The sequence below is a fragment of the Cnephaeus nilssonii genome (assembly GCF_951640355.1).
Source record: "Cnephaeus nilssonii genome assembly, chromosome: X".
Taxonomy (NCBI): Eukaryota; Metazoa; Chordata; class Mammalia; order Chiroptera; family Vespertilionidae; genus Cnephaeus; species Cnephaeus nilssonii.
The window spans coordinates 123,389,499-123,414,218 of NC_137071.1; the positions used below are offsets into that span (position 1 = coordinate 123,389,499).

Sequence of the window (24,720 nt, forward strand, 5' to 3'; positions counted from 1 at the left end):
CCTCCCTATTTTAATTACTGTAGTTTCAGAGAAAACCTTGGCATTTGGTGGGGTAAATTATCCTACTTTCTTCTTTTTTAAAACTCTCTTGGACATTTTTTATTTCTTCCCAAACAGAATCAAACATCTCAAAAGGGTACTCTGCTTAGATATTTTTCATATGCTTCTTCTGTATCCCTCGAGTTTACATGAAAGGACAATGAATTTCATTCACCTTAGTCAACTGGAGACTCCCTTAGACTTTAGCTTTCTTTTCAATTGAAGGAACTATTCTGGATATAGAAGTGTAGTCCACTATAGTTATTTGAACCTCTCAAAATAACATTAATTTTTTCCAGAGGTAAATAAATCCCACAAGACCTCTTACCTGCAGCTCAGCTTAAACTGCTTAATAATGTTGCTGATTTTTTCAAATCTGTGGGCATCACGCTGCTCTTTACACTGATAGTGAGAAATCACCTATGAAAAAGAGCAATGCCCTTTAAATCCATGCAATGTAGTCATGTCACCCACTGTTACTGCTCTAGGCCAGCATCTGTCAGTCTCCTGGTCACCTGATTTTCAGGGCAGACTTGGCATCTGGCTTACTATTTCTTTTCCTCGGCTCCATAAGCTGCCAACATTATGCAGAATTTCAACATCCTTATGGATGACTCATCCCATACAGTTTGGTTATAATTTTATTAGATCATTCAAGTATTATCTATTTTGATTTGTTGGTTTTCTTTATCACTTACTTTAATCATTAAATGTTCATCTTATTTCAATATTTCTGAGGATGGTCTTTGATTAAAAAAAATACAAATCAAAAAAATATATATATAAAAATTCTTAGCTGTTCTTGAGGTACACTTAATGTATTTAATTTTAATAAAGCCTATAACCAAGTGGCTTTTGGTATTATATTTAAAAATCTTAACGAAATGATTATAATCTCTGAGAATTGACTATTTATAATGAACCTACTCAGGATGGACATCCCCGCCAGTTGAGAATACTTTCCCTCACACTTTCAGATTTTAATAAAACCTAAACGAGAGGCTTAATATACAGATGTAAAAATTTTCAGTAGGAAGCAAAACTGAGTCACTTGCAAGAACCTATGAGATAGATATTATTATCTCCATTTTAGGGAAGGTGAACCAAGCTCAGCGATTAAGAAATGTGTCTAAAATCACTAAGCATTGGTAGAGCTCAGAAACAAATTATTTACTGTAAATTGCTCTTAAGAGTTACATTTACTGAGCTGATCAGCAATTACTTATGCAGTGCTTTTTGACATCTCAAATTCCTTTCTGCTATTGTTATTTAAAAATTTTGCTTATATGCCCAGCTGACGTGGCTCAGTGATTGAGTGTCGACCTATGAACCAGGAGGTCATGGTTCGATTCCCAGTCAGGGCACATGCCCAGGTTGTGGGCTTGATCCCCAGTGTGGGGCGTGCAGGAGGCAGCCAATCAGTAATTCTCTCTCATCACTGATGTTTCTCTCTCCCTTCTTCTCTGAAATCAATAAAAAAATAATTTCAAAAAAAAATTTACTTATAAATATATTGGTTTTTGTATCACCTCTCAGGCCCATACACAGAGTAGGCTTTAATATAGTTAAGTTGAATTTAACTATACTATAGTTAATTTGTTTAATTTTTATAACAAAAATTAAAATACCAACATGCCTCTTTTCCATTCTGCCTCTCATTGTGAACTCTTAGCTATGTCAGAGAGCTGACCATTACATCTCTTCCATGTTAAAAGTTCTCAACTCAGTCTTTTGTTGAAAAGGGTGGGATGTGAGCTTCCTCAAAAGGGAAATAACCCTCATCTATAATAATAAAAGCGTAATATGCTCATTAGACCGGACATCCTTCTGGACGACCTTCCCGACGAAGCCAGGGCTGCGAGAGCCAAGCCCCTTGCACGAATTTCGTGCACCGGGCCACTAGTTTCATAATAAAATTCAATAGAAAACAGGGATACTTCAATACAAATGAGCAGTGATTTGCAGATATAATCTAAACTCTGTGTATCAGCAGTCGCCAATCGGTGGTCTGCAGACCACTAGTGGTCCATGAGGTCCGAAAGGTTGTAGACCACTGGTTTAAGGAAACCTTTGGAGCAGCCATCGCCAACCGGTGGTCCATAAGGTCAGAAAGGTTAGTGACTGCTGCTGTAGATTATACCTACAAAAATCTAAGTTTTTACTAACTACTGAAGAGTGACAAACCAAAGGATTTCTTTCAGGTCGCTTACTGACAATACTACTGTATAAATAAAGCTGGGCATGTTAACATAAACACAAGAGGGAAGAAGGTTCTTCCAGAAAGTAGCAACATGGTGTTCTCTGCTGCTGAATAAAAGAAGGTGAGTGTGAAGTAATATTTGCAGAGAAGAAAGTTCTCACCAGAAAAGTAGCTCTCTCAAATAGAAGCACTTCATCAGCCTCAATAATTTCAGCAAAATTCCTCAGGTTCATTTCTAGCTGCTGAACATTGGGAATCAGCTGATAAACAATGCTGGACCAAGCCTAACAGAACAGAAACGTGGTGGAATATTACCAACAGGCAGCCAGTCCCAGACCTTTGCAAATGAGAAGCACACTACGACACATGGACAGCAAAACACGGTGATAATTGAGTCCCAAATACTGATAACCAATGACATAAAACAAATAAAATGAGAAAGCAAAGCTAATATTTGACATTTACCCTTCAGTTGGAGTTTTTTAAAAAATTTCAAACACTTTTGTAAAATGCTGCAGAAACTTTTTCCTATTGATAATAAAAAATAAAAAATAACTTAATTCCATCATGTTATCTTAGGAAAAGTTGAAAACTCTGATCTCCTATAGGGCTATAAAGCTTCTACTCCTGTCATTCAACAAATATTTAAATCCAACAGTGCAGATTGTACTAAAAAATCAGAACCTAACGATGCTATAGTTAAGATATACCTAAAAATCAGTTTTTAAAAAAATATCAGAGCCACAAAGACAAATGGCCCCTCCCCTCAATGGGATAACATACAAGAGAAATTTTAAGAAAAATTAGTGGCATTATCATTCCAAAAGGCTTATATTCAGCTATATAAATTATTGAATTTAAATTGGTCCACTGCGTGTTTGCCTAAAACTGACTTCATCTAGAGGAGTATGACTAGTGAAAGGAGTTGAAATTAACCACACCTCCCTCTATTCTCTTCTGGCTCTTTAATTTAATTTGAACCTCCATTTAGAATATGTCCTTCAATCTTGCTCTAATTTGTCTGGCAAGGTGTGTAATGTTCTTCTCTCCCACTAGAGGGCAGGAACCTGGTCTTAGTCATTTGTGCGTCCTACAGCATCAAGCGGATATGTGATGAGTGCTTGCAGAATAAAACGGAATATAAAAATGTAAAGTTAGCTCTATGCGACATTTATGCAAGCGATAGTAGTGCCATGTCTCTGCTCCAATTAGTTTTATTACTTAGGCAGGGGGTTTCAGGCTCCAGGTTCCCAGGTCGGTGTTAATGTCACTGCTGAATTTACCTTGGAGAAGACACCAAAGCTAACCACAGCAGAGACATTGTCACTCACAGCAGTGTTGTGATTAGCCAATTGTCTTTGGTCGTGTTATGTATTGCCATCCTTCACACGGCAGCTGGTTCTTATCAGTGCGTCATGTCCATCCTTATTCACGGTTACCTGTTCTATGGGAATAAGGCTTTGAGAGAAATTCGGCCCAAATTAATCTAGAACAGTATTTCCTAGACAGGTATCTCAAAAATGATCTGTTAATAGAGCGAGGCTGGGTCAACATAATATTGGGGGGGGGGGAATGAATTAGTTAAAAAAATAATAATAATAAAGCGATGGCTATATTTAAAGTCCAGTGGGTTTTTTTTTCTCTCCTTGAGAAATAAGGTTTCTGTGCTTCTGGTTGTAGATACTTGTCGGCTGCAGTTGATACTGAGGCTGTAGTTAGCAGGGACAGAGAAGGATGTTTTTTCCTACCCAGAGTCAAACTTGTCAACAGATACCAGAAGCAGTCTGAAGGAAAGGTCTGACCACAGGAGGGCGTCAAGGAGCCAGTCTTTCAAATCGCTGGATCAGTAGGAGAAAGGGAGGAAGCAGGATAAGGAACCTATGTGCCAATAAGGTCATTTCAGCTTTACCCATAACACAGCTATTGCTGTAACCTCGACAACTACCGCAAGTGGTGTGGTATCCATTCCAGCAGCGGGAACAATCTTTCTGGTTGAAAGAATGCTAGTCTCGCCCAGCCGGCGTGGCTCAGTGGTTGAGCGTCAACCTATGAACTAGGAGGTCTGGGTTCGCTTCCCGATCAGGGCACATGCCCTGGTTGTGGGCTCAATCCCCAGCGTGGGACATGCAGGAGGCAGCTGATCAATGATCCTCTCTCATCATTGATGTTTCTCTCTCTCCCCCTCTCCCTTCCTCTCTGAAATCAATAAAAACATACTTATGAAAAAAGAATGCTAGTCTCCATTTGGCATGAAAATGGATGCTACCAAATTCTAGGCAGGCATGTCTCATTCTAAGACTCCCTTTGCCAATCTCTCCCTTAAATATTGTTCTTCTCCTGCCATCCAAACTTAGGCAGACTAGCACATATCCTGTAGAAGTACCCGAATATTAGACACAGCTCCAATCAGCATTGAGACCACAACAGGTCAAAATGGATGACAGCCAATGAAACCTCAGCTGTCATGAATATCAGTATCAAATCAATCCTGACCAAACTGGCTAATTCAGTGTGGTTGGTAGGCATGTCGACCCGATCTAAGATCAAAACCAAAATCTCTTAAGGTTAATTCTGATGTTTCAAACAATTTATTATTATTTTTTTAGTTCAACATTTAGACAGCTATGAAAGAGTTTAAATATTTTTGGTAATACCCTTCTTGCTTTTTTTCATGCTCTAAAATGAGGGAACTCAGAGAAACATACACACCTTATAGAGAGTTTCATCCCAGATAGATGTCCGGAAGCAAGAACATTCCAGTGGGCGAGACAAACGCCTCAGATCTTCTTCTCGCTCTTTAAAAATCTGAATGAAAAAGCCCAACACACTGATCAGGATATATAGCTCTCCTCTTTCTTTGCAAAAGCTGAGATATAATGATTTCTGCATATTTTAAACAGAAAGCATTCCCTCTTTCCTCAGAGGGATTTTTCAATGTGTACAGTACTTCAGAGACATTCTGGCAGAAATGTTTTTAGGTCAGGTCTAAAAGTGACCCTACCTGTGATGGTTAATTTTATGTATTCATTTGGCTAGGCCAGTGGTCGGCAAACTGCGGCTCGCGAGCCACATGCGGCTCTTTGGCCCCTTGAGTGTGGCTCTTCCACAAAATACCATGGCCTGGGCGAGTCTATTTTGAAGAAGTGGCGTTAGAAGAAGTTTAAAAAATTTGGCTCTCAAAAGAAATTTCAATCGTTGTCCTGTTGATATTTGGCTCTGTTGACTAATGAGTCTGCTGACCACTGGGCTAGGCCATGGTACCCAGACCTTTGGTCAAAGATCACTTTAAATGTTGCCGTGAAGGTATATTTTAGATGAGATTAATAATTAACTCAGTAGACTTAAAGCAGATTCCCCTCCACGATGTGGGTGGGCTTGATGCAATCAGTTGAAGGCCTTAAGAGCGAATTCTTCCTCCAGGCTGCCTTCTGACTCAGACCTGCAACATCTACTCTTCCCTCTTTAGCCTGTAGGCCTGCCCTAAGACTGCAGATTTGCCAGTCTCTACAATTGTTTGAGTTAATTCCTTAAAATCCATCAGTCAACCTCTCTACCCCTTCCCTCTATTATATCTATCTACACACACACACACACACACACACACACACACTTACTTATTATTGGTTCTGTTTCTTTAAGGGTCCCTCACTAATATATAGAAATACCCATCTTGCTGAAACTGGTTTGGCTCAGTGGATAGAGCGTCGGCCTGCGGACTGAAAGGTCCCAGGTTCGATTCCTGTTAAGGGCATGTACCTTGGTTGCGGGCACATCCCCAGTGGGGGGTGTGCCGGAGGCAGCTGATCGATGTTTCTCTCTCATCGATGTTTCTAGCTCTCTATCCCTCTACCTTCCTCTCTGTAAAAAAAATCAATAAAATATATATTAAAAAAAAAAAAGAAATACCCATCTTACTTGAAATTGATACGTAGGGAAGCACCCTCGCCATTTTTACTTCAAAATTTCCAAGTCTGACTGAATCTTTAATGAAACAGAATATATCTTTCTTAATTAAGTTTCAAATCCCACAAACAACAGCAATGTATCTTTGGAGATATCTATATAAGCATTCGGAAAACAGTAAGTTGCCCTAGCTGGTTTGGCTCAGTGGATAGTGCCAGTGGCAGACTGAAGGGTCCCTGGTTGGACCCCAGTCAAGGCCCGGAGGGAAGGGAATAAAAAGATTCGGTCCTCTTTCCATGACCCTAATTTTTAGCAATATAAAACTGAAACTCCTAAACACAAACTGTAGTGTGATGATGGTTGCCACAGGGAAGGAGGTGGAGCGTGAAGGGGGTCCTAATATATGGTGACGGGAGAAGATTTGACTTTGGGTGGTGGGCACACAGGGCAATATACAGATCCTGTAAAATAGAAACCCACACCTGAAACCTACCTTACCTAATAAAATAGTAATATGCAAATTGACCGCACCTTCGCTACGCCCAAGCAACGCCCACCAGCCAAAGCCACGCCCACCGGCCAATCAGGGTGAGTATGCAAATTAGCCAACAAAGATGGTGGTTAATTTGCATACGCTGAGGGAGGGAGGAGTGAAGACTGAAGACAACTTAGAAGGAAGAGGGAGGAAAAGCGGAAAGCAAGGTGGCTGCCAGAGGGAAAGCACGGGTGGAGCGCAGCGGGGCGGGGCACGGCGGGGCGGGGCGGGGCGCGGTGGAGCGGGGCGGGGCGGAGTGCGGCGGGCGACAGCGGCGCGTGGGTGCAGGTGTGGTGGCCACAACGGCTGTGGCAGCGGCAGTGCACGCGGCCGAAGCGGCTGCTTGCAGGATTGAATCCTGCAAATGGGCTACTAGTATATCATATTAACCAATGTCACCCCAATAAATGTAATTCTAAAAAGGGATAGAAAAAATATATAAAGGCTGTTTAGTGATATTACATAGTTGGGTTCCTTACCTAAATCTGAAAGTTATTTATTAAATGAATACTATCTTTCCCTTACCAGGGACAATTTGTTTTTGAGTGTTTAAAAACAACAACAAATGCCCTAGCCAGTTTTGCTCAGTGGTTAGAGCAGTGGTCGGCAAACTGCAGCTCGCGAGCCACATGCGGCTCTTTGGCCCCTTGAGTGTGGCTCGGCGTTAGAACCACTTCTTCAAAATAGACTCGCCCAGGCCGAAAACCGACTTCTGCGCATGGGCCACAAAGTTTCAATCGCACTATATGTGTGCGCCCGCACGTGGTATTTTGTGGAAGAGCCACACTCAAGGGGCCAAAGAGTCGTATGTGGCTCGCGAGCCACGGTTTGCCGACCACTGGGATAGAGCATCAGCCTGCGGACTGAAGGGTCCCAAGTTTGATTCCGGGCAAGGACATGTATCTTGGTTGTAGGCTCCTCCCTGGCCCTGGCCCTGGCCCTGGCCAGGGTGCGTGCAGAAGGCAACCAATCTGTGTTTTTCTCACAGCGATATTTCTCTCTGTTTTTTTCCTCTCTCTTCCACTCTCTCTAAACAATCAATGGAAAAATGTCCTTGGGTGAGGATTAAAATATATACGTGTGTGTGTGTGTGTGTGTGTGTGTGTGTGTGCGCGCGCGCGTGCGCGCACACACACACAAATGTCAAAACTTTATTTTGAAAGCTTAGGAGGAGATTTCTGCCCTGAAAAAAAGGATGGCACAAATGTCCCTATACTTCTACAAAAGAAGTTTGCAAAGCATGTCCACCATTTCCTGTAGCCATGTCCACCATTTCCTGTCCACCATTTCTGTTTCTTACCAGATCCCGCTGATCCTCCTGTACCAGATCCATCTTGTGCACCAAGCAAAAGATTTTGGCATCTGGCGAGTTCTGCAGAATGGCCTCCAGGCAGGACTGGTAATAGTGCATGTCCTTTTCCAGTTCGCGGCTCTCCACATCAAAGACATAAATCAGAACCTCCACGTTTCGGAAGATGTTGTCTCGTTGGCTAGTGAAGTAGTTTTCCATGAAGGTGTCCTGTCTAGTAGGAAAAAAAAAAATAAGCAAGTCCTCAGTTTAGGCCCTTCTACTTACGACCTATCTTACGTGAAAGATAATCTAAAAGCTTCGAATGACAGGGCGAATAATAGCAAACCGGTCCGGCTTCAACTTCTTACTCAAGCCTTGCACTCCCCTAAGGCCCTCTCCTTGTGTTCCAAACATACATTGACCTGTCCTTGGTTCTCCAGGCCCACCGTCTATTCCCCGAGGGAATAGACACATGCTGTTCATTGTCTCGCCTGGCCCTATCTCTACTTCTCATTAATTCCGACTTATCCCTTTAGATTTCAGTTCAATCCCTATTTCTTTACAAAAAACATCCCTGACCTCCCTGACGGGCAAATCCAGTCACCACAGGCCCTTTTACCAATACACTGTTCTTCTTTTTAACATTTACAAGTGTGGTATTACTCATCTGCACGAGTTATTAATTAATGGCATTCACTTCCCTAAACAGAAAGTTCTAAGGTAAGGAACATGGTCTGTTACTGTTCGCCGCTGTTTCCCAGCTTTTAGCATAGAGCCTGCCATTGAATAGGTGCCCAGTGAATATTTACTGAAGAACAGTCAATACTCTGAACTATATGAAAATGACTCCAAGAACACTTTCTAGCTGAACGTTGCTCTCTGCTTCTTAGGCTGTGTACTGTTTCCCAAGGAATTCTCAATGACCAGATGCCTAGCAAAAACCAGAATTTTGTTATGGGTAAAAGCCTCATGAACCTAGCTGCCAGTCCTGCACTTTCCTATTAAATGGCTGTGTAGCCCGGCCAGTGGTTCAGTGGTTGAGCATCAACCCATGAACCAGGAAGTCATGGTTCAATTACCACCAGTCAGGGCACATGCCTCACTGCAGGCTCAATCCCCAGTGTGTAGGAGGCAGCCGGTCGATGCATCTCTCTCTCTCCTTCTCCCTTCCTCTCTGAAATTAATAAAAATATATTTAGCCCTAACTGGTTTGGCTCAATGGATAAGAGTGTCGGACCACTGAAGGGTCCCAGGTTCTATTCCAATCAAGGGCATGTACCTAAGTTGCAGGCTCAATCCCTGGACCTGGTCGGGGCCCGTGTGGGAGGCAACCAATAGATGTGTCTCTCTCACACCGATGTTTCTCTCTGTCTCTCCCTGCTCCCTTCCACTCTCTCTAAAAATTGGTGGAAAAATATCCTCAGGTGAGGATTAACTATATATATATATATATATATATATATATATATATATATAAAATGAATAAATACATATAAATAGATAAATCGCCGTGTGACCTTAGGAGATGCATAATCTCATTGGACTTCAGCTGCCTTATGTGTAAAAATGACTATAACATCTTATTGCCTAAAAGTAAGAGACTTGGACTGATCTTGACACAGATTACAGAATTGGAAGCAATGGTAATGAGGAAGGATTCGTGTGGAGAAATCTGCTAGCGTGTTAAGTGATCCATCTGCTAGCAATAATGAAGTCATTTTCTTATGGAATATTTGGCTATTTTGTTGTTGTTTTTAACAGATACTCATTGAGCACCTAGTCCATGTCTGGTTCTATGCTAGGAACTGGGAAATGCTGAGCTAACAATGTCTGTTTATTTCGTGAAGCACTTGGCTATGCGTTTTTTAACATATTATCTTACTTAATCATCAAAACAACTCTATGAGTTGGCACAATCATTATCTCTATTGTATGGATGAAGAAACTGTGGTTCAGAGAATTTACGTGATCAATGCAAGACGACAGCTAACAGGGCTGAGATACAAATGCTAATATACCTCCAGAGTCTAAGCTCCTCACCAGTACACTACACATCAGCCAAAGATCAAATGGCCACAGGGTAGGGAGCAATACCAGCATACAAGCACAGTGAATGTTCATTTATGATGGGACATTCGAGAACTGCCTTGGCCATGAGAGAAAACACTGTCTCCTACTCCTTCCACGGAGGAAAGGTACGTGCTCAGGTCTTACGGATAGTGCTTAGACTGCCTGGAGATAATTAATACATAGCCTGGCCTGTGTAGCTCAGTGATGACTCTCTCTCATCATGGATGTTTCTATCTCTCCCTCTGCCTTCCTCTGTGAAATCAATAAAAACATATTTTCAAGTCAGAGATCTTGATGTAATCAAATGCCAATTCTAAATAAATTTTTATCCAATGTATCTATTATGGAAGGCAGCTAGGCTCACCACTAGACCACCGACGCCAACCAATGTGTCTATTATGAATGATAGTTACTCAAGTGCATTCTCCATGCTGATTACTGCCACTGGCCTCACAAGTAATCAGATGGTACTTACCCACCACAGTCCCACAGGTTCAACACCAGGTTTCCCAGAAATCGAACATGGGAATGTTCTACATCAACTGGAAGGTAAATATGACAAATCTAGTAATTGCAGCATGCGAGGCGAAATTCAAACTAAGCAAAGCACTAAGCCCAGGATTTAGAAGGACCAAAGTGGAGTGAAATGCTCAAAGCCACAAGAAGGTGATTTTCAGCTTAGTAGCGTGGTTTAGTGGCAAGGTGGCACCCCGATTACCCTGAGCTACAGAACTGGCTCTCATGTAAGTCGTTTTACTTTTTAGTAGTTTAGTGCTTAAAGCAGAAACAACTGCCAATTAAAATACTAATGTTAAAATCTCAACATGTAAGACAGAGACATATACCATTTAATAGCGCTTCCCTGACCCATTTACCCCTACCAAAGCCCTCCACAAAAATTTTTTTTAAAGCAACAACAACAAAAAAAAACACCCCAAAAACATACAACATAACCATATTCACTCCTTCTATTGACTTCCTTCTTTTCATTACTGACCCGACCAATTTCACATTGGGGGTGGTCATTTTTGACCCCTCTGTCCACATTCATTCATTGCTATCCTTTGTAATCTCTCTCAATTCCCACGCCTTGCTTTATAACCTGCCACTAACATTAAGGAAGGCCCTTCCCTTCTCAAGCCTACACAACCACAATAGCTCCACAGTTACCTTCCGACAGGAAGCCTTACCCCCTTTATTTTACCCTCTAGGCTACTGCCAGGTTCATCTTCTTAGCACTACTTTGAACATGTCACTCCCCATTCAAAAAACTTACAAAGGCTCCTCTATGTCTATAGGGGGGCATTCAAGGTCCTTCAGAATGTGGCTTCCAGTCTCCCTTTATATTCCCCAATGAGGCATATTAATAATGCCTTTTGCTCCAGTCCAATCTGGTTTATTCATAGTCCTCCCAAACCCCACTACCTCCCCAACCCCCAATGTCCCTGACATCAGGGGTCGCAAACTTGCTAATAGGGGCCAGGCCAGTAAACATACAAGAGCAAAGTTAATCATTTCTGAAGAGTAAACATTTACCCAAGGGGGTCGATGGCGTGAGTGGCAGTTACTCGGCTGTAGCTCATTTGCCATGCAGGAACATGGGTTTAGGATTAACAGAGCTTTCAATTTTTCAATCGTAGTGGGAAATCCAGATTTTTAGGGAAACATTTACGTGTTGATAACTAATTCCAATTCTTGAAAACATTGTACAGGCCAAACAAAACACATCTACAGGCCTTTTCCAGCATACAGTCTGCCTGTTTGCGACCTCTGCCTTACTCTTCCCTCCCATGCCCTCTATACTTTGCCTACTCCTAGAAAGTCCTCCCACCTTTCTTTCCGAGTTAGATTCATCTTGTAAGACCCAACTAAAACCCCCCACTCCTCTAAAAGCCCTACCTGGCCACCCCCACTTACCGTCATCACTCCCTCTGAATTCATTCAAACATTTACTAAGCACCTACTCTCTGCCAGGCACTAAAAGTCACAAGGTGGAAAAATACAAATTCTTATCCTGGAAATTTCTCAAAGTGGAGCAACTATCACCTTTACAATTTATGTGATAGTTGATCAATCACACAGTGGTATTTCTTCTATGACTAGCTCGAAGCTGTTGCCTAAACTGACTGCTAACTTTTGTGCAATTTTAGATTCTCATAAACTGTATCGTAAGCAGCAGAGCATTATTATTTTTTTAAATGGACACTGGAGCCAAACAGTTCTTCGTTCTACGTCTCTGTGTGACCTTGGGCAAGTCACTTACCCTCTAAGTATAAGTTTCCTCTTCTATTAAAAAAGCTGGGAGGCATACTACCGACCTCACAGGCTTACTGTGAGGATTAAAGGAGTTATCATACATAGAGTGCCTGGCACATAGTAGGTGCTCAAACTACCTCCCTTCTCCCCTTTACTTCCCCCTCCTTGGAAAAGGAATCATATCTTACATGTCCTTGTATTTCCAACAGAGTCTACGAGAGAGTAGGTGCTCAAACTGCTATTAATTTGAAGACTATGTAAACGGTCTAGTACTAAAAAAAAATGGAAAGAAGTGCTACTGAGAAAGGGAAAGACAATAACAAAAGAAGTGACAGGATTCAGTGACTGTTTAGATATGGAGCACATGGAATAGAAATCTGGTTTCTATTCCCCATATCACAGATATTGTTCTCATTAAGTGGCCAATGGCCTCATTGCCAAATCCAGTGGACTTTTTAGTCCTTGTCTTACTTTCTATAGTATGACACTGTTGACTACTCTCTTCTCAAAAAATTCTCTTCTCTGGCCTCTGCTATCACATCTACAACCTCTTTGGCAGATCCTCCTTCATGGGCTCCTATTCTTCTTTCTGTCCCTTAAATGTTAGAGTTCTTCGGGATTCCATCGTTGGTCACCTACTCTTCTATGTATTCTCCTCTTAGGCATGCTCATCTATTCATATTATTTTAGTTTCCATTTGGATACTGATAACTCAGAAATATGTTATCTCTAATACAGATTTCTCTCCTCCCTTCCTGAATCATATAGTGGGCATCTTCACTTGATTAAACCACAAGTATCCCAAACTCAATGTATGCAACTATAATTCATCATCTCCCCATTCTTCCCATAAAATCTATTCCTCCTTCAGTCTTCTCCATCTTAGGGAATGTAACCAGTTGCTTAAGCAAAAACCTTGGTTTCATCCTTGAGTCCACTCTCTTCCCCGCCATTCCCCCCAAACCTATCAATCAGCAAGTCTTATTGACTCTACCTGTTAAATACATCCCAAATCCATTTACTTCTCATCATATCTATGACCACCACCCTAACCCAAGTTAAGCCTCCATCATCTTTTACCTGGTCTACTAAAATAGTTTCCTGATTTGTTAACCTGTCTCTACTCTTGCCTCCCCTAACCTATCCTTCAGATTACAGATATAATGGTCTCTCAAAAATGCAGATTTTTATTCCAGTTTTCTTTAAAAAGAAAACAACACACGTTATCTCTGTATAATTCTATATATGTATGATTGTATACACTCAGGAAAAAAAAGGCCTGAGAATGAGGAAAGGAATATACTTTCTACACTTCTGTGATGTTTGAATTTTTCACAAATATTATACTCTTGTCCTTAAAGTTGAACATTAAACATGTTAAAATATAACTTACTTTCTGTTTAAAATTCTCTAGGGGCTGCCCTCTACTCTCAGTTCAAACTACCTGGCATGGTTTATAAGGCACTTTATGATCTAAAACCCACTTTTTGCCTCCCTCTTTAGTCTCCTGTCTCCTATATGGCCCTCTGGCTCTCCTAGTCTTATCCTCTATTATAAGAGCAACTGAAACGAACCAAGAACAGAACTTTGGGAAATCACATACATTTATGGGGCAGAAAGAAAAAAAAATATTCTTTAAAAAAAGGGAGGGCTGATTAAAGATGAAGGAAGAAAACCAGGGTAATAAGGCATTAAATAAAAGCCAAGGGAACAGAATTTTGAGAAGATCGGAAATCTCAGAGCCGTCAACAGTGTTTTAGAATAAAATACTTCATAATCATATTTTCATTGACAAATTTACTCTTCCAACACAAACACATTTTAACAGCCCCCTAATAAAGTCATTATTATCACCATTCTGTATCCTTACTTCAAATTTCAAAACAAGTAGACTCTAAGTTTAACAAAATAAAACTGGACTTTTTTCATCAATGACAATCTAGCAAAAACACTACACATGAAAGGTGATGTAATATATTTGAAGTACTCTTTTACTACTTTTTAAAGAAAATTTTAAAAGCTGCATACAAAGGAATAGCAAGTAAAAACCAATGTATTTTTAGTCTATAAGTTAAGCAGTAGAACCCAATGACGAACTAGTTAATGATACACTAAAGCATGAAGGCCAATACAATATTTTAAAGTATAACTTTTACTACCTTTAAGGAAATACAGTAATTGCTAACAAAGTATTATCAATAACGGTCCCACTTGAGATATCCTTAAGGGCAAGAGCTCTGCCCCATTCACAGCGCCTGGCACATAGGAAGCTCTGGAAAAGCACTTGTTGAATAAACGACCTGCTTTGATGTATACAGAGCCATATAATTTGCAACGTACTGTTTATAACATTTCAATGATGCAGCTAGATTATTTTAAAACTATTTTAAGTAGCTACAATAGTTCTGAAATTTGGATCGCAAGACTGTTCACTAGACTTAGGGTAGTACGTAAACTCTGCTAATTCCCTAAAAACAAAAATATTAACTGGACGAGAAAAAAGGTGCTTCAATAAAATGTACAGAATTTAAAACACAAAGAGAAAGAAGTCTTCCAAGAATTGTGGCTGTCGCATAATGAATGGAGCAGGGGCACAGACTGACATCCAGCTTTCAGGCTTTCGAGTTGAGTGAGCTGAACTCCTGGGTCACACTTTCCTCATCTATGAAAATGAAGCTCAAATGAGGACTAAAGTAAACAAAATAGCATACAATAAACATTAGCTTCCTCTAATCTACTAAAACCATGTGATTATTAGGCCCAGATATTTAACTTGGAAGAACAGGAAAAAAATTAAAATTTAGCAAATCAAGACAGGGAGGAAACTGGACAGGTACTTTCTAGAAGGAAGTCTCTTGAGGCATGATAGGCCAAAGGACCCTGTCCTGACCAAAATTTCGGATGGACTACTTAGCTAAAAACTAGAGGAGATGTTTATCCAGTGTATGAACTGTACGAAGGCTAGGAAGAATAAGTAACATATCAGATGAAAGAATTAAAGATAGGATTTACCCTCTTTGCTACTGATAAGGAAACTGAAGCCCAGTAAGATAGCGACTTTTGTGCTGGACTTCACAGTTAACAAACACTGAGTTCAGGAACATGTCATGGGCTAAAACGAACGAAACTGAATAGACGTAAGCATTTATTCTTAGGTTCAAAATATTAACTGCACAAGAATACGTGTTTCGATGATAATATATGTGAAAAGAAATTGGGTGTTTTTATATGACTCAACATAGTGAAAGTCACTCCACACAAAAAGAGAGCCAGACGGTGCTGCCCAGAATATGAGATGTGACAATTTTATCTGCCCTAATCAGGCCACATCAACATTCGAGTCTTAGCACTTTAAGAAAAATGTAGATATGTTCAAACAAGTCCTTAAAAATCCTTCAAAATTATGTCAAGTGAGGAACAGATGGAGGAAGTGGAGATGTTTGACCTCAGGAAGATAAGACTTGGGAGGTAAGAGATGGCTAGGACTGATTGAGACATTTATCATACACAAATATTTGTAGAGGCTCAAGAGAGCGGAAAGGGGGCCAGCCAACAGAAATAAAGGGAAATAGACTCGAGGCTGTAACCAAGAAATGGCTTTCTAACCATTAGAGCTGCTCCAATTGAGAGTCTATACTACAGGCCTAGCACAGAAATGAGGTTTCCCTTCTCCTTTGTATCCTAGCATCTGGAACATAAGGTGTTTTTAAAATGTTTGCTGTTCTCCAAACCACAGTGAGATACCTTATGAAGTAGTGGGAGACTTGTCCCTGAACATGTTCAGGATGCTAGAAACCCACATCAGGAAATCTTTAAAAGCCAGATAAGGGCAATGGCTTCATCACCTAGAGGCCAAGGACCAGGAGAGGATCCAGAAATGCTTGGATGCTGCAAAATGAAATGGCATTACAGCCTAGAGACAAAGGGATCTCTCAGGAGCGTGGATCCACTGGCAGCCCAATGAGCCTACACGAGGAAGCCAGATTTAACATTCAAACCATCAAGGGCAATGAAACATTTCTCAAGTCGAAGCCAGAGCTCCAGTGAGAACATCCATGTGTATCCAGGAAGAGAAACAGCAGAGCACAGATTAGGTTAACCTCCCTCTCATAACCCCTGCCCCCCCCCAGCAATTTACCTTTTAATGAAGCCTAGGACTAACAGCTGCTTAAAAAAAAATCTTTGGCGATCTTATTGTTATGCTTGTTAATACCTATCAATTAATTTCCTTTTACATAATAACAGTTAAAAAACACATACCTGCCCCCCCCCCAAAAAAAAACACACGAACAAACAAACAAAAAGATCCCTATGCTTGTTTAAGAAAAAGCAGGGTAAAAAAGAAGTTGCACACGGGCATCCCACTTGGTAAGCAACCTAGAAAAGAACCACCCAAGAGCGCAAGCAGTAGTAGCCAGAATTAGGCCAAACACCTCTGCAAAGAAATGCAAACAGGGAAAACATGCTGCAAAACAAATCTTTCAACCTCTGCATGGCCAAGTTACTGCAACCAAGTGTGTTATGCGGATCATTAAGAGTTAAGATCACCTGACTTTACAATAAGATAAAACATCTTACTTGTTGCACCAAGTCGACGCGTGTCTCTGGCAATATAATTTGCAAAGATAATAGATCGCATGCTGGTCTTACCAGACCCACTTTTACCCATCAATAGCACCTAAGGACAAAGCGGGGGGGGGGGGGGGAGAATGAAAAAAAGTTAGCAATCTAAAGCAAATCAAGTCTACAGGGATCTCTCTCTCCTGTACTTGATGTTTTCCTGAAGTAACAGTACCAACAACCTGCTGCGGATAATGGCGACTAACTCCTCAACCAATGGTAAAGGCAGAATACCCAGAATTCCAGGGCCCAGACGCTTAGCTGTCATGAGTCACACATCCTCTTGGCAACAGAACTGCAGTGAGTTTATTATGCTATTAGTATACACTATCATATATTCAAAACTATGTTATTGCCCAGCCAGCATGGCTCAGTGGTTGAGCATCCCGGTCAGGGCACATGCCTGGGTTTCGGGCTTGATCCCCCGTGTGGGGCGTGCAGGAGGCAGCTGATCAATGATTTTCTCATCATTGATGTTTCTCTCTCTCTCTCTCCCTCTCCCTTCCTCTCTGAAATCATTCAAAATATATGTATTTTTAAAAAACAATGTTAGTGACATAGAAACTTGAAAGGAAACTGAACCCTGATCTCGCATAATCTAATGTTTTGTGCACTGAACTATAGGACAGGAGATTTCAGTGTAACCAGAAGTTTTTCCTCCTGCTCAAGGTCAACCTTTCCATCTCTGCTACCCATCTCATCCTTTCTACTGACCTCCATGATTTTGCTCTGTCTCTTTTTCTTTTCAAATGTCCCATGGTCTACGGCAGTGGTCGGCAAACGGTAGCTCGCAAGCCACATGCGGCTCTTTGGCCCCTTGAGCGTGGCTCTTCCACAAAATACCACGTGTGGCTGCGCACATACAGTGCGATTGAAACTTCGTGGCCCATGAGCAGAAGTCGGTTTTCGGCCTGGGCGAATCTATTTTGAAGAAATCGTTCTAACACCGAGCCATACTCAAGGGGCCAAAGAGCCGCATGTGGCTCGCGAGCCACGGTTTGCCGACCCCTGGCCTCCAGGATCAAGTCCTCAAACTACATATAACACCCACCCTGATCTGGCTTGTTTATTCCTCTGCCCTCATCTTCTGACCCTCCTTGCCTGGAACTTTTATTGTCCAGCCATACGGAACTGAACTGCTCGTAGTTCCTTTCATTGCTCACAGATCTCCAGGGACCTGTGCATTATGTCTTTGTTTCACCTTGTACTCTCTGCCAGTAGCTTTCCATTCCCTTTTCTTTCTTCAGCTAATCTCCACCCATTCTTCAAAATTCAGTTCAGTGACCATCTCCTCAAAAAGCTTATCTGGCCCTGGCCGGTGTTGCTCAGTGATTAGAGCACCAGTCTGCACACCGAATGGTCGCAGGTTTGATTCCCAGTCAAGGGCATGTACCTGGGTTGAAGATTCAATCCCCAGCCCTGTTGGGGTGTGTGTGTGTGTGTGTGTGTGTGTGTGTGTGTGTGCAGGAGGCAACCAATCAATGTTTCTCTTTCTCTCTCCCGTTTCCTCACTCCCTTCCCTTCCACTGTCTCTGAAAATAAAAAATATCCTTGGGTCAAGAGCTTCTCTGACCCCAATACCCTAGGCTGGCTTAGGTAATTCTCACCTCTGCCCTTCCATGACACTCTTATAGCACCGCAAAGACCATAATGCATTGCAGTTAGCCCATTTTTTGGTCTGAGCTCCTGAATAACAGAGAGAATCCCCTTGGTATCTTCAGTGTCTAACATATAACAGATGCTCAAAATATGTTCCTCAAATGAATGAACAAGCTATCAAAACAAAGGTATTAACAAGCATGTCAATCTCGCGGCATACAGCCTACTGGCCATGAGTTTGACATGCTTGGTATAAAACAAGCACGTTATTACCAATGAGAATTGTCCAATGAAAAGACTGGCCTTGTGACAGTGAATAACCTTCCTGTCAAGGTCAGCATTTAACAAAGATAGAAAAACACCTGTCAGAGATGCTATAGATTCTTGCACTAGAAGGGAATTGGATGAGGGGAATTCTAAGAGTCTTCAAATTTATGAAACAGAGTTCCAATCACCTTGCTTTTCAAATGAAGGGAGGGGTACATGTTCTATCTTCAACCCTAAAATAATTTATAAAAGTTTCTAATTAAAAATATAGGGAGGATTAATGAAAGTACACTGCACTCAAGCTCAATTTAATCTAGCTAGTTAGCTATGTAACTTTATCGCACTAAGGCAGTGGTCGGCAAACTCATTAGTCAACAGAGCCAAATATCAACAGTACAACGATTGAAATTTCTTTTGAGAGTCAAATTTTTTAAACTTAAACTTCTTCTAACGCCACTTCTTCAAAATAGACTCGCCCAGGCCGTGGTATTTTGTGGAAAAGCCACACTCGAGGGGCCAAAGAGCCGCATGTGGCTCGCGAGCCGCAGTTTGCCTACCACTGCACTAAGGAAATGTTACTCATGAGCCAGTATAAAGTTGTTATAAAAAACGTTTTGTTTTTCTTATTCATGCACAAATTTCTGTTATTTTTAGATAGCCTTATTAATAACTTTAGACAGGCTCATCAAGAACATCCCCTTAGCAAAGTGGAGTTTTTTATATACCGTATTTTCCGGCGTATAAGACGATTGGGCGTATAAGATTTTCCTGGGTTAAAAAGTCGTTTTATAAGCCAGAAAATACGGTAGTCCAATATATCTAATCCATTATAGCTAATCCCATCAATATAGTCCAATATGCTGTATTTTCCAGGGTATAAAACGACTTTTTAACCCAGGAAAATCTTATACGCCCAGTCGTCTTATACGCCGGAAAGTTCGGTAATAATTATTAGATGAAGTTAAGCCTAAATATGATAAATATTTTTTCTTTTTAAAAAAATAATTCTTTATTGTCGAAAGTATTACATGTCCCCCTTTTTCCCCCATTGACTCCCTCCAGCCCACCCACCCCCCAGGCCCTCACCACCCCATTGTCTGTGGCCATGGGCCATTCATATACACATACAAGGATCTTGGTTGAGTACTTCCCACCACCCCACCCACCCTCCCCCACCTTCCCTGAGATTCTATGCTTCTGTGTCTCTGGATCCACTCCATTCATCAGTCTGTTACTTAGATTCCACATATGAGTGAGATCATGTGACACTTGTCTTTCTCTGACTGACTTATTTCACTTAGCATGATACTCTCCAGGTCCCTCCATGCTGTCTCAAAGGGTCTTTTGGTTTTTTAATTTAAGAAATCTTGCTTCAATTTTTTATGAAAGACTGTGTTAGGTGCTGATCGAAGTGCTCTACATGTATTTGCTTATTTAAACTTCCCAACTACCCTATGAGATAGGTAATATTATCACCATTTTACAAATGAAGAACATAAAAGCCCCAGAGGTTAAAAAACTTGTTCCAGAGCTGTGCTCTTATGAATTCTGCCTAAAGGGCAAGTTTGGTACCATAGAGCACAAGGAAAGGAGCATTCAATTCCACCTGGAGAACTCATTAACATCCTATAGTGGCCCAGCTGGTGTGGCTCAGTGGTTGAGCATCAACTTATGAACCAGGCGGTTTGATTCAGTCAGGGCCCATGCCCAGGTTGAGGGCTCAATCCTCAGTGGGGGAGGTGCAGGAGGCAGCCAGTCAATGATTCTCTCTCATCATTGATATTTCTCTCCCTTCCTCTCTGAAATCAATAAAAATATAATTTTAAAAAGACCCTATTTTGTTGAGTTGGGTTCAACAAAAATGTGCAGGCAGAGGCCTGTGTATGTGTGTGTATGGCTTGCAGAAAATGCAAATTAATTTGTACATCTGGAGAAAAACAAATTCTGTATGGCTATGATAAGGTGCATAGGTGTGGTAGATGGTTTAGTCAGGAATCGGTTTTTAAAGAGCATTCTATGCCATGAAGTCCCTTGGATTTTATCCTATGGGCTTTGAGAAGTTACAAAAAGTTAAATATGTGAATGACCCAGAGAGATATATGTCTCAGAAAAATTAAATTAAGAAGTAAAGACTGGGACAAGAGTCAGGGAGAACATGTAGAAGGTTCCTGCAACAGTCCAGGAAACATGGGTTACACCGCATTTTCTGAAGAGTAACTTCTTACCTTCACCTGCATGTTTTTGATGTACTTAATGCATCTTACCTTTTTCTTCAAGGCTGTATTTGGCAGCGCCCACCTGCAGATATAAACCATAAGACAGAATTTCCATGATCCAATTGCCTCAGAAATTGGGATTAAAGAAACACAAATCAATACAGAGATGCAAAAGGGCATGTTTAGCACAACAGCTGAGAACGGCTGTGTGTGGCACCTCAGTTGCGTAGAGGCCCTCATTTTCCTAAATTATACAACTGGGTTTATGCTAACCTAGCCCCTAATTACATGCTCAGGAGATAGCTCCTAGTTATATTTATTTAGGAATATAAATGAGCCATTAAAATGCAAGATTCCACTTTTCATAACCTTCAATTTTTTTTAAGCAAAGCAACATACACAAGTGCTTTAACAAAGCAAACAATATTGCCGTATTTAAATGTCCTCTGTTTTGTTTTTTTTAAGCCAGCCTCCGATTTTAAAAATGTGGGAGCATCTTTAACCCTTCAGCTGTCCTTCCAAGTCCTATTTCACTCATTGCAGGCACAAAGGATATAAAATACAAGACTCAATTGCAGATACAAATTGGCACAGAAAGCGCTCTCAAGTCCATGATCTCTGCCCAGGCAATACCAATCCTCCTTGTAAGTCTTCTCATCCTCAATACGATGATGCCAAATCTCCTTTATTGATCATTCAAAGCAATTCAGAACCGTCACCTCATTTAGAACATACCTTCCAGGGCTGGTATTAGGGACTGAAAAAAACCCAAGGGTTTTTTTCGACCCAGTTACCAACCAGCCCTCTTTACAGTTTACCCAGTCGCCAAAAGCATGATCCTCATCAACCTTACTGGTAAACAGAAGCAAATGATCGCGGGTGGGGTGTTCTCATTCATAATCCTCTCTTCAGTCAGCAGCCCCTCGCTCCCCACCCCCACCCCCATTTCCAGGTTTGGCATAATACCCTTCACCCACCCAAGCGATCCTTCCGGCTCCCCTATGGGAGGATCCACTCTTGGCCCCAGATTCTCTTTCTCCATCTTTTTCTCGGAGTCAGATTCTTCCATCGCGCAACAAGTCCTTTGCAGTCCCTTCTAAAGCCGCAGTACGCTTAATGTTCCCCCCTCCTTGGCCACCCCCTCAGCCGCCTATTCTCAACGCTTGCAGCCCCTAGGCCTGCTCTGTTCTTGCCTTCGCCTTTGTCCACTGGGGGGCTGCTTTCCCCAGTTACCTTTTACCACCTCAAACTTGGCCCCAAGGCACAGCCGAGCTGGCTGGCTCCAAGGCTAAGGGATGCGGTGATGCAAAGGAAGAAATGGAGGAGGAGCGGGGGGTGGGTGGGAGCGGGAAAGAGGGGGTGAGGTGGGGGGTAAGGGGGTCTCGAGTTTGGGCCTCACGCCCCAAGGTCTCGAAACCCCAAAGGTGACTTCACCCGCAAAAGAGGTGGGGATGGCGAAGGCAGAGGTGGCAGGAAGAGCAGACCCGTGCAGGCACTAAGCGACGATCGCCTCAGTGGGCTCGTGGGGCCCGAGCCCGCCCAACCCCGCGAGTCCGCCGGCGGCGGTGGCGACGTTTACGACCTAATCGCCCGCCCTTCAGGCGCCCAGGTACTTCACTGCAGCCACACGACTGCAGGCCGGGATCACGTGGGCACCTGCCGTAAACCCAGAGCCCGTCACGTGACCGCCGCTACCCCAGGCGCGGGGGCCGAGGAGCGTACCATAGAGACTGCGCTGAGAAAGGCAGAGTGCCCCCCTAGCGCCGTCACGTGGCCCCGGCTCGGTGGGGGCCCCGCCCGGCGGCTGGCGCTCCCCTGGGGGGCTATCCGGGTCCCACCCGCCTACGCAATGACTTGAGGAGTTAAAGGAGACCGGTTGTGATTTCAGTGCCACAAAGCTAGCTTTTTTTTTTTTTTTATCTGCTCTTTCCCCCTTCACAATTTTGGTGAATTTATTTTTGAAATGTCTATCTTCCCTTTTTTTAAATGATCAGTCCCTAGAACGGAGCTTGTCATGAAATGAGTTAATAGCATCTGAACGGATGGCAACTGTGTCTACCACGTAGCGCTCAAGGAAAGTTATTATTGGGACCAGTGGTTCATCGGAGATTCTAGGACACATCCCTATCTCGGCACTTGTTTAAAACGGGAAGGGGAATACGTTCTCATATACCATAGTCAAAAGTCAATAGATGAAGCCCCAAATTGATCATGAGGGACTGCTGATAGGTATATACTTAGTATGTTTAGATTATGAGACCACCAGGAAAAAATGGCCAAAAGCGTTCAAAGGGGGAGGGGATAGGAAGTTAGGGGCCTCTTGCTTTTCATCTTAAGCCCTGTTGTATCTTTAGTATATATAAATGTATATATTAAATATATATAAACGTATACATAATGAAATTATACACATACATTTAAACCACATGTATATATTACTTGTTAAGAAAGAAAATGAGCCCTAGCTGGTTTGGCTCAGTGGATAGAAGGTCTGCCTGGGGACTGAAAAGGTCCTGGGTTCGATTTTGAGCCCAGGTTTTGTGCTCCATCCCCAGTAGGGGGCGTGCAAGAGGCAGCCAATCAATGATTCTCTCTCATCATGGATGTTTCTATCTCTCTCCCTCTCCCTCTCTGAAATCAACAAAAATATATTTTTTTAAAAAGAAAGAAAATGAAGGGAAGAATGAAGGGAGGGAAGAGAAGGGAGACTGAATAGGAACATGGCACTTTCTGCTCCCAGACTTTCCCATTTGCCATTCTATACAATCCCTTCTCACCACAACTACAATGCCTCAAGAAAAATTTATTCTATTCTGATCACAGGATTCCTTAGCCCTGTCACTCACTAATCACCTTCCTTCTCCCCACCAGCTGCCTCCAAACCAGCTCCTGTTCTTTTCCCTGAAAGACCCTAAGTCCCAAACCAGGAAGTCACTTTAGATTCATGGCCCTCCATACAAGACAGTGAGATTAAATGATGATTAGTGTCACTGAGGTAAAGCAGTGAAAACGTATTTTATTTAATAGCTATTGTCAGTAGGGGGAAAGCTGAGCTCCATTCCAGTTTGGACATTTTACAGAGATAGGGGGGCTGGGGGGCAGGGATCAGTAGAGTCAGAGAAATGAAAAATTACAAAAGATTCGTCTGTGTCAATGCGATTAAACCAGTTGTATCTGCTAGCTGGAAGTTATCAAAATTAGGAGTCTATCTTCCCACAGATACTGGAAGACAGAGGCCCTAACCTTCCTGATTATTACATTTCAAGGGAATGACTCTCAGGACCTTGAGAAAGACACTTCTGAGTTGTAAGAGATACATACAAGTGTAATCCCTTTTTATCAAATGTTTTGAGAAAAGTAGATCAGGGATCTACCATTAGACTAGAACATACTGTAATTCTCCTTGCAGACAAGCTTTCTTTTCAGACAAGCTTCTTTTTGTTTCTTTTTCTTTTGTTTTTTTTTTTTTTTTTTTTTTTTTTTTTTTTTTTTTTTGGTTAACCCTCACCCAAGGATATTTTTTCCAAAGATTTTTTTTTTTTTTTTTTTTTTAGACAGAGTGGAAGGGAGGTAGGGAGAGAAAGAGGGAGAGAGATAGAGATGTGAGACACCTCCATCTCCCGCACGCTCCCCAACAGGGGGCTAGGGATTGAACCTGTAACCTAGATATGTGCCCTGGACCAGGAATCGAACCCGAGATGCTTCAGTGCACAGGCTAATGCTC

At 41.9% G+C, this 24,720-nt stretch overlaps 1 protein-coding gene across 5 annotated transcripts in view; it reads right to left on the minus strand.

Annotated features, from left to right (window-relative positions):
• RRAGB (Ras related GTP binding B) overlaps positions 1-24,720 on the minus strand; it is a 47,652-nt gene that overhangs the window by 3,587 nt on the left and 19,345 nt on the right. For 2 of the 5 annotated variants that reach the window (XM_079765511.1, XM_079765515.1), the window contains exons 2-9: positions 21,045-21,078; positions 16,873-16,972; positions 12,483-12,566; positions 10,514-10,580; positions 7,978-8,200; positions 4,949-5,044; positions 2,401-2,523; positions 368-459 (exon numbers count right to left, since the gene is read on the minus strand). In XM_079765511.1, the coding sequence (XP_079621637.1) occupies positions 368-459; positions 2,401-2,523; positions 4,949-5,044; positions 7,978-8,200; positions 10,514-10,580; positions 12,483-12,566; positions 16,873-16,972; positions 21,045-21,078 (819 nt within the window). Of the gene's footprint in view, positions 1-367; positions 460-2,400; positions 2,524-4,948; positions 5,045-7,977; positions 8,201-10,513; positions 10,581-12,482; positions 12,567-16,872; positions 16,973-21,044; positions 21,079-21,973; positions 22,657-24,720 lie in introns of those variants that run through there. The other 3 variants (XM_079765512.1, XM_079765514.1, XM_079765513.1) reach the window with 3 other exon arrangements.